Source organism: Benincasa hispida, chromosome 12, assembly GCF_027475165.1.
Source record: "Benincasa hispida cultivar pf3 chromosome 12, pf3_genome.v1.1, whole genome shotgun sequence".
In the NCBI taxonomy this organism is placed as follows: Eukaryota; Viridiplantae; Streptophyta; class Magnoliopsida; order Cucurbitales; family Cucurbitaceae; genus Benincasa; species Benincasa hispida.
In genome coordinates this window covers 80,299,960-80,310,040 of record NC_143489.1, presented here as the reverse complement: position 1 = coordinate 80,310,040, position 10,081 = coordinate 80,299,960, and the positions used below count along the sequence as shown (strand labels likewise).

The window sequence follows — 10,081 nt, the reverse complement described above, 5'->3', positions numbered from 1 at the left end:
AAAGGCTAACTTATACAAAAAAAATATCCAGAAACTTTGGAATAGATTTTAGTTAGGAAGTTTTAGTTTTATCTTTGAAATTCCAAATAAATTCAAAAGAAATAAATTTTGAACTTTGAAATTGTTCTAATTTTTTTTATAAAATAAAAAAAAAACTGACGTTATAATTGATGTATAAAAATTAGAAAGTGTATATGATATTATTTACAATTTATTTCATCACAAAAGACATCTTAATTTATCTGAATGATATTATGTCACACATATCTTTCAATTCTAACACATTAATTGTTCGGTTAATTTTCATATTATTTTAATAATAGAAAAAAAAAATCTCCATAAATATTTTTTGGAATAGATTTTAAAGTACAAATTAAAAATGAAACATTTGAAAGTTTGAAAATACAATAGAAACTTACGTTAAAATTTAGAAGCAGTGTGTATGAATTATCTAAACAAAACAGTTAAATATTCTTTTTTTTTTTTTTTAGAAAAAAAAAGACGTTTAAATATTAGAAGGTAAAAGAAAGTATGGAAAAAAAATCTTTTTGATTCTTAAGGTTTTTAGTCTAGCTTTCATTTGATCCTTAGGTTACAAAATGATAGACTTCTAAAACTTCAGTTTTGAGTTTGATTTCGTTTTAGTCTTCCATTTTTCATCAAATCCTCACTTTTAGTCTTTAGTATTAATGTCTATTAATTAATTTTAAAGAATTATGATTAATTAAATTTCACTATCTTTTCATCATTATTAATATTAATTCTAAAATTCCATTTCACAATGATTTTAAACTAATTAATAGATATTAATATAAAAAAAACTAAAATTTAGTAATAGTAAAAAAAGTCGAGTTTAAAAATGTAATAAAACTACAACGTTTTGAAACTTATAGTATGACATAAATGTTACCCTAAAGCAGAGTAAAGTAAGGCATAATAATGTGGAAATACTATCTACATATATATGTTTGGTGGAGAGCGTAGTTCAGTAAAGATTCTTACGAATAAAGTCATATAGAAAGATGAAGATTCTTGGGGCAGTCTTTTGTCCCAAACTACGGGGGGTGAAGTTGGAAACTTTTATCCTTCTATTTTTTAAATTTCACAAGAGATAAATGGGAGTGAAAAAAACAGTTTAATATTAGTACACAAAGTTATTCGGTGTGGAGGAAATTATTATAGCCTACTTCATGCTTGCGATTTCGATTATAATGGTTGGTGTTTACAGTATCACTATTTCAAATCTATAATTGTTACAATATTTAGTTACTATTTATTACACGCATTTGAATGAGAAAATGGAAGATCTAGTTGGATTTTAGCAAAATATTAGAATTGTACCATCCCAAGTAAAAAAAGTTCAAGAAAATAGTAAACTCCAAACACGATAAAAAAAAGTCGTCTTTCATTTCAATTTATTCTAGTTAGAAACACTGAAGCATAGGCGTACTAATTTTAGTTAAGTTCTCTTTTTGTATTCACTAGTTTGAGAATGGGAAAAGGTATGAGTAATATAAAAATTTTGAGAGATCGCTTTTGTAATCGAGATCAGAAGAAAGAATTTTTCTAATAGTAAAATTTTGAGAAATTTTCACAAATAGAAAAAAAAAATTCAAACTATTTATAAAAATAACAAAAAAAAAATACTGATAGACATCGAAGTAGACATGGATAGACTTTTATCAATGTCTATCAATGGCAGACAGACATTGATAGACTTCTATCAGCCTCTATTAAAGAAGATTAAAATTTTGTTATTTTATGTAAATAATTTCCCTTATTTTTCTCTTTCTGAAAATCCTCCTAGAATTTTTCGGTCCATAGTTTTTTATTCGGTTTGAAGTTTTTTTTTATGATAATTCTTGTATTTCTAATTTTATTCTTTTATTCTTTTATTCTTTTTTGTTATTTTTCTACATATACCTAGTTTTCAAGACACAAAGTAGGAAAAAGGATCCTAAAACAGAAAATAATCAAACAATGCGTTAAATATTATATAAAAACCTAATTTTGTGATGAACAAAAACAAGAAGAGATGAAATGTACAAGAAAGGGGTGTGAAAAAGATTAAAAAGTTGATGTGTGGTTGAAATGTAATAAGAAACCAAATAAAATTTGCTTTTTTTAAAAAAAAAAAAAAAAGAAAAGATTAAAATATAAATATAGTCCATAAAATACAATATTGTGTTTGGTAAATCTGATTTATTGGATAAAAAGAAGAAAAAAGTAGTGAGAAGAAGAAAAATTACACGTGAATGGGAAAATGAAAGAAAAAAAAGGTGCTGGGGTTGGGGTTGGGGTTGGGGTTGGGGCTGGGGCTGGGGCTGGGGCTGGGCGCTGCAGAAGGGCACAGGGAATATTAGTGCAGAAACAGGGAGAAGCTCATGGTGTCAGAAACTTTTGTACCCAACTTTTCAGACCAAAACTTGAATTAACCAAAACACACACACAAATAAAAAAAATAATAAAAAAAAAAGATTCCACCAAATTCCAATAATTTCTCTTTTGCCCTTCTTCTTTTTTATTTTTATATATTCCCACACAATATCTTACCTTTTCTAACTATGACTAAGTTCTAATCTTGGTTCCATCATGTTTATGAACTTTTAGAATTGTGATTAATAGATTTTTAACAGTTTAAAAGTAGTGTTTAATATGTACCTTAGTAAAGTAGCGTTCTAAGCATTTGTTTTTTTAGTACATATCAAATCAAAGTTGACTTACATATGAACTCTTTTATTCATGGAGGGAGTCATAATTGTACTTGAAGATAGTATCAATTTTTTTTTGCCTTTAATCTCAAATTAGTTCATTTCAAATTAATTAATATAATTAATTTTTTTATGATAACAAACATGCTTGCTTTTATTGACTATTTGAGAGTTTTGAAGTGTCTATTGCATAGAACTCGAAATAATGATTACAATGCAATTTTGAATGGCCAAAATCAGAACTCAAACGAATAAGATATAGCACAATAAGTCTAACGAAAAATCTCGAGTTGTGACATATTTTTTTTCATCGAAATGGACCAATTAAAAGGTGCCACTTGGAACATAAAAGAAAATGATTTATATATGTGTGTGTGTGGGGGGTTTAAATTTTCAATATTTAATTTTCTTTTTCAAAGATCCAATGACCCAAATTAAACGTGGTTTCCAACAATTTTTTCTCTTTATTTAAACTCATATTTTTCTCCAAATCAATTTTCATAATTTTCAATCCTCTCCAAAATACAAAGCTTCCATTATTGCTCTCTAATTTTAATTTTTCTTTTTTTCATCTTCTTCTTGAGATAGATATTATATGTGTGTGAGGATCGATTTGTTGAGTGCTTTAATTTGTAACTCTTGATTTGTTGAGTGCTTTAATTTGTAATTCTACTTCTTGAGAGAGTTTTCCTCATATTGTGCTTCATTTCAAATTCATTGTGAGGGTTGCTCTTGATCCCGAAAAAAAAGTTGTAACAATTTGATCTTCAACCATGGAAAGGATTGAATTTGTTCTTGCGTCCGAAAAAAACATGTTGTAATGGTTCGACTCTAAGCCGTGGACAGAGTCAAGTTTTAGTTACAAACCCAAGAAGACCTTGAGAAGGGGTTGTAGGCCAATTGTGCCGAACTACTCTAAAATTCTCGGTGTCAAATTCTCTATCTGTCAACTATTTAATTTTGCAATTAATTTGTTCTTAAATTTTATTGCTTGAAATTATTTGCAATTTTTGTTCTTACATTTAATTGCTCATATATGTTTACTTTGATTGGTAGTTCTCAAATTTATATATCCTTTACCAATCCTTTTATTAAATTTAAAAATTGTGCTTTAAAGTGTTATGGTTAATTTTTTGTTTAATTCAAAGTGAAATTATTTATATAAATTTATTGTTTAAATTACTTGTTAGCAAAAAAGTTTGTTAATTTGTTTAATTGGGCTCACATTAGTAAACGTTTTAATTAGTTTGATTAAACCCTATTCACTCTCCCTCTAGTATTTTCATACTGATCCTGCGGATAGTAGATTGTGACTTTAATGTACCAGTGACCATTTCATTGGAGGTGTTGGATGCAATCGAGAAGGACGATGCATCATCCATTACACCAAGATGAGTGTACAAATAAGTCAAGCTGAGTGACAAGTAAGAAGATAAGCAACAATGTCAGCGGTGGTGTCAGTGACAATCTCAGTGTGAGCCAAAATGAGACCCCGAGCCACGAGTAGATAAGTTGAAAAGTTCCTTCGAGAGTTTTCACTATCGGTTCTAGAGATAGATGCATATTGATGAGATATGTAAGCACGTCAAGTTTTGTGTCAATTTGAGATCAGACGAGCGCTTTACACTAGTAAGTGATCCTTGCCAATTTCAAATGCAGAGGTTACAGATGGAAGATTACTCATAATGTATTACGGGGGGAGACATGGTGTCAGCCCACCACCAACCTTATGCCCATGGCCCAAACGAGCTATCTCATGGCACATGTGTATGTCATAGCGTGGCCGAGTGTTGTATGACAAGTGTCTTAGGCATCGTCCATCGAGAATTGGATCTCATTGACGATGTCGGACAAAATGGCAACCTTTCCCTTAGGCCAAAGGTTTTATCATTCTACGAGCTAGCACCTAGTATACAGTAATGACTCCACATGGACACGAGAGTAGTTCATGGCTTGACATGTCTAGATGGATTGATGTTTCGGGAAACCTCAAGTTGGAAAATTGCTCATGATTTTATTCTCAATAAGCGTGCTTGAGTAAGAGTGAGAAAGCAGATGACATCTCGATGTTGGAGATTGCATCCAAAAATATCAGCTAAGACTCGAAAGTTTCCAATTATCATGGTAGTTGCTCGAGTTGTATCAATAAGTATTGTAATGACTTGGTAAAGCGTGGTAGGCATCAAAGTAAGTCGATTTAGCTCAGTAAGCATTATTATGCCCCCATAAGTCCCAATAAGTGCTTGAATCACTCAATAAAACCTTGGTAAAGTATTATAAGCCTATTTTGATCCAATGAAGAGTCTAAACTCATCTCAATGAAGTTTTGATGCAAAGTAAAAGCATGGGGATCGTGTTTTTAGAAACAAAGATAATGAAGGGAGATGTGACGTTGCATTGTAATGTCTTTAACCTAGTATATGAGTTTAGTCATGGGACTTGGCTTAAAGTAGAGGCAAGTAAGCTAGAGTCGCATATAAGGGAAAATATGCGTACAAGTAATGTTTATGGCCGAATAAAGTTTAGTTTTGCATGAGTTAAGTTCAATTGAGGATGAAAGTACCCGACCTAATGTGTTTGATGAAGCCACAAAGAATCAAATGTGTTGATGCCAAAATCTGTACAGGGAAAAATGCACTTGACCTTACTAGACAACAATGGTAAAATTGTAGTTTGGAGAAGAGATGATATGTAAAACAAAGAAAAAGGGCTTCGTTGCCTAAGTCAAAGATAGGAAAATTATAGAGTGGAGAAAAAGTTACAATTAGTTTAACTTCTATATCCCTTATATGAAGTTATAATAACGTATTTATGGAGAAAATAACTTTAAGTTTACCTTTTCCTCTTATGTTTAGATGATAAGATGGATCTTTTCTTATCCTACATAAGTTATGATTGATTTGCTTATATCATCTGGACTTACTTGATCCCAAGTCCATTTTATTTTAAATTTATCTTCTTCGATCTTTTTTAGGCCTTTGGCCAATTTATTCAAGTCCTATTCACCCATAATAGAGCACAAGTAGATTGAAACTTGATTTCCCTTAAAGTTGACAATGATCGGGTGTAAATCATATCACACAATTCAAAAGTCTTCCCCTGACATAGGCACCTAGGTAAAAAGTTAAAAGCATTTTAGCAGTAAAATTGATATAAAATTAAGGTTAAATAATAAAAAAATGCCTCTGTACTTTAAACTTTGTGTCAAAAATGTCCTTGAAGTTTCAAAAGTTTCAAAAATACCCTTAATTTTTTTTTTTAAAAAAAAAAAGTTCAAAAAATACTCTTGCCTTTAGTTTTAAATGAAAATCATAAAAGTTTTGTATAAAAAACACTCCTGAACTTTCAAAATGTTTAAAAAATACCATTAACTTAATAAAAGTTAAAAAATACCTTCACCGTTAGTATTTGAATAAAAACCGTTAATTCCTTGTGACACAAGTGACTTTAAAATTTTTTAAAAAGTGCTCCTACTGAGCAATTTGTTTGAAATTTTTTTAAGTTCGAAAAGAACTAATTTTAAAATAAATTATATAGATATCCTCATTTTTTACATATAGATACTCTCATATTTCTCTTAATTTTTCAATTCTAGGCTTACACCAATTTTCTCAACAACTAAAATAAAAACTAAAATTTTAAGTTAAAACATATAATACCACAAAATTTCACAAAACTCTAAAATTAGAATCTCCTCTTGAAACATACCAAAAACATAAATAGTCAAATAAAAAAAGTATTTGACTATTTATCGTATATATAGAACTTTCATATTTCTTTTAATTTTCTAATTCTTAATTTTCACAAATTTTCTCAATAACCAAACCATACTAAAATGTTGCATCGCTGAAAGCTCCCTCACGAAGCGCCTTGGAGAGCAAATTGGAAGAAGTGCCTCTTCGTGCGTGCATATCAAATGGAGAGTGCTACAACACCACAGGACAACATTGCAACGTTTGCCTAGCACACTGTCCCTGTGAATGGTACAAGGCACAAGTGTCATCGCATCTCTTGCATGATTTCACCATTCTGCCTCTCGTTGCTTGTTAATTGCTCCATTTAAGCCCGAATTGTATTCAGAACGTCTCGACGACTTCTTTTGCTCAATAACCTATCTAAGATCTAAAATAAAGATTAAATTTCTAACAATCAACATGATTTAGACTGATTCATTTTTTATTTGACTATTTATCGTTTTGGTAGGTTTCAATAGGAGATTTTGATTTTGGATTTTGTGAACTTTCGTGGTATTTTATGATTTAACTTAAAATTTTAGTTATCGAGAATATTGATGTAAGCTAAGAATTGAAAAATTAAGAGAAATATGTGAATATCTGTATAAAAAAAAGGATAACTATATAATTTAATTGAATATTGATTCTTTTGGAACTTAAAAAATTCCAAACAAATTGTTCAGGAGCATTTTTTAATCTTTAAAGTCATTTTTGTCGGGAATTAATGATTTTTGTTCAAATACTAACAGTGGAGGTATTTTGAAATTTTATTAAGTTAAAGAATATTTTTGAAACATTTTAAAAATTCAAGGATATTTTTTTTTAAAAAAAACTTTATGATCTCCATCCAAAACTAACGACAAAATATAGAAAACAATCAAATTAAAAGAGGGTATTTTTTTAAAAACTATTTTTAAAAGTTTTAAGAATATTTTTAAAACTCTTAAAATGTCAGAGATATTTTTTATACAAAAGGTACAATCTAGGACACTTTTTATAATTTAACCTAAAATTAACATAACTACTATAAATTTTTAGTAGGAAAATCTTAAAAATTAAATTTTAGGGTAAAAAAATACATCCAACGGATCACTTAGGTGCATAGGTTTGGTTAAGACGTACCATTTTTAATGGTAAATAGATAGCGAAAGAAAAGAGGAGGAGATGTCGAGCAAAACTCCAGCATTCGTTTGGGTAACGAGCGGATCACTCGGCCCAAAACCCAAAAAGAATTTTAAAAATCTATAATAATATTAATAATAATTATTATTATAATAATAAATAAAATAAAAACTCTTTCTCCTTCAACCCGACGTCTGGGTCTTAAGAGGCGCGTGGGGCTGGTGCAATCTGTTCTCATGACTGCCACGTGGCACTCACTCGGTTTGTACAGTTCCGAATATATGGGTCCCACCCGAGATATTCTCAACAACTCCCACGCGCGCCTTCACCCCTTTTTTTTTCCCCTAAATAATTTATTATTTTTTTAATCATCCGACGACGATAACAACACACATTCTTTTCAACTTATATTCTCATTCTTCCTTCCATTTCATCTCTTCTTCTTCTTCTTCTTCTTCCTCTTCCTCTTCCTCTTCCATCTTCATCTTCATCGAGATGAAATCTCCCGATATGGCGGCGGTTACTGATTCTCTTGAGCAGTCTTTCCGTAACTTCTCTCTCAACCACCGTCTAGCCTCAGCTGCCGCTTCCTCCGCCGGAGTACGGAGGTCGCCGTCGTCGTTTTCTTCTTCTTCTTCATCCTCCGATGACGAACCTCATCTTCCTCTTCACCAACATAATCAATTCGACACAATCTTGGAGCTCAACTCTCACATCTCCCTCCCTCCTTTCTGGGAACAATGCCTCGATTTGAAGGTCAGGATCACCATTACCGCTTCTTTCTGTGTTTTCCATGTTTAATTAACTTGAATATGGAGTTCTGTTCTCTCGCTTTGATGTTCTTTGTCTTTTTCTCTCTTGATCCAGCTTCTAATTCCTTCGTTTTTTTTGTTTCCTCTTCTTAACCTAACTTCATTTATTGCCAAAGGCCGCATATGGCAGATCTTTGCAAATTCTGTTGTCTTGTACTTTTGATTATTTTTTTTTTTTTTTTTTTTTTTTTTTTTTTTTTTTTTATGATTGTTTTCTGATGGAGCTGCTTTCGTTTTCTTCTTTAATTAATGCGTTTCTGTATCCATAAATTTGTCTTTATGATTATTGTTTTCCTTTTTCCATACATACTTCATCCATCCTTCTTAGGATTCGGATTCGGATTCGGATTCCAAACCCTAGAATTAATTAATTTCATACTTCCTTTTATCGTCCGCCATTTTTCACTTAAAAAACTTTCTGGATTTTGGATTCCATTTCTTTTCTGTTTTTCTCTTTTCTTTTCTTTTGATTTCTCCTCCGGAACATTAAATTAACTTTTCGATTCGATTCCGTTTGGCTTTCTAGACAGGGGAAGTCTACTATAGAAACTGCCGGACCGGAATGAGAGTAAAGGAAGATCCGAGGACAGCGGAAGCACACAGCCGAGATTTATACTCGGAAGACGAAGACGACGACGAGGATGGTGATGAGAGCTCGTCCGACGGCGGAAGTGAGGAGTCGTGTTCTTCGTCGTCGTACGGTGGTAGTAGACGTCAATACCCGGCGGAAAACGTGGAGGATGTGCTGGTGGTGGCCGGATGCAAGAGATGCTTCATGTATTTCATGGTGCCGAAACAAGTCGAAGATTGCCCCAAATGCAGCAGCAGTCGTCTTGTTCATTTCGATCGCTCCGACGAGAGTAATGGCTTCCCATGAACGAATGAACGAACGAACCACATTTTTTTTTTCAAAAACAGAAGAAATCAAACTGTATTTGGGTTAATTATGACAAAATCATTGATTCTTTTTCTTTGGATTAATTTGATGAGGAAAGGGTAATGGGGTTTAATTCCTTAGCTGGATCAATGTATGAATCTCTCTCTATCTCTCTTGTGTGTTATTAATTGGTATGGAGATAATAATTTTAGAAAGTTTGAATTGAAAAGGAATCTGGGGGACTGCCATGGATGCCGGAGAGGAAGATAGATAGAGAAAATGTGCAGGTATGAATGGGATGGTCAACGACTCAAAGGAAGAAGAAGGAATAATATTTTGCTCGTGAAGACAGCGACTTGTTGCTTTCATTATTCCATTACCCACACTCATTGAATCGTACGCAATTATTTTTTTTTTTTTTTTATGAACGCAAAATTCAATTACTTTAGTAATTTTTTATATGAATAATAATGGGATTATGTAATTGAAATGGAAATGAAAATGGGATAACGTTAGACACAATAAATGTTTAAAATACATGCTTAGATTAATATAGCCTACCCCCTCTCATCAAGCTTTTTATTTTTTTTAGTTCAACAATAATTTTCTAAAAAAAATTATAATTTACAACATTTGATGTGAAAACAAGGAACAATATGCCAAAAATTGGATAGAATATGAACCACATTTAAGAATGAAGATTCCAACTCTCATCTTTAGGTACCACGTTAACATTGATCGGTGAGAATTTTTTTTTAGTACATATCAGTAAAAACCCGAAATTAAAGACTTTTTGTCCTATAAAGCTTTGAGAGTGTTATGATT

The 10,081-nt window shown here is 31.3% G+C and overlaps 1 protein-coding gene across 1 annotated transcript; it reads left to right on the top strand.

The window, feature by feature from the left end:
* Positions 1-7,872: 7,872 nt before the first annotated feature.
* LOC120092736 (protein CURLY FLAG LEAF 1) lies at positions 7,873-9,471 on the top strand. The gene is made up of 2 exons (XM_039050910.2): positions 7,873-8,323; positions 8,906-9,471. Exons 1-2 carry the CDS (start codon positions 8,063-8,065, stop codon positions 9,254-9,256), a joined length of 612 nt encoding a protein of 203 aa, XP_038906838.1. The 5' UTR covers positions 7,873-8,062; the 3' UTR covers positions 9,257-9,471.
* Positions 9,472-10,081: the final 610 nt, after the last annotated feature.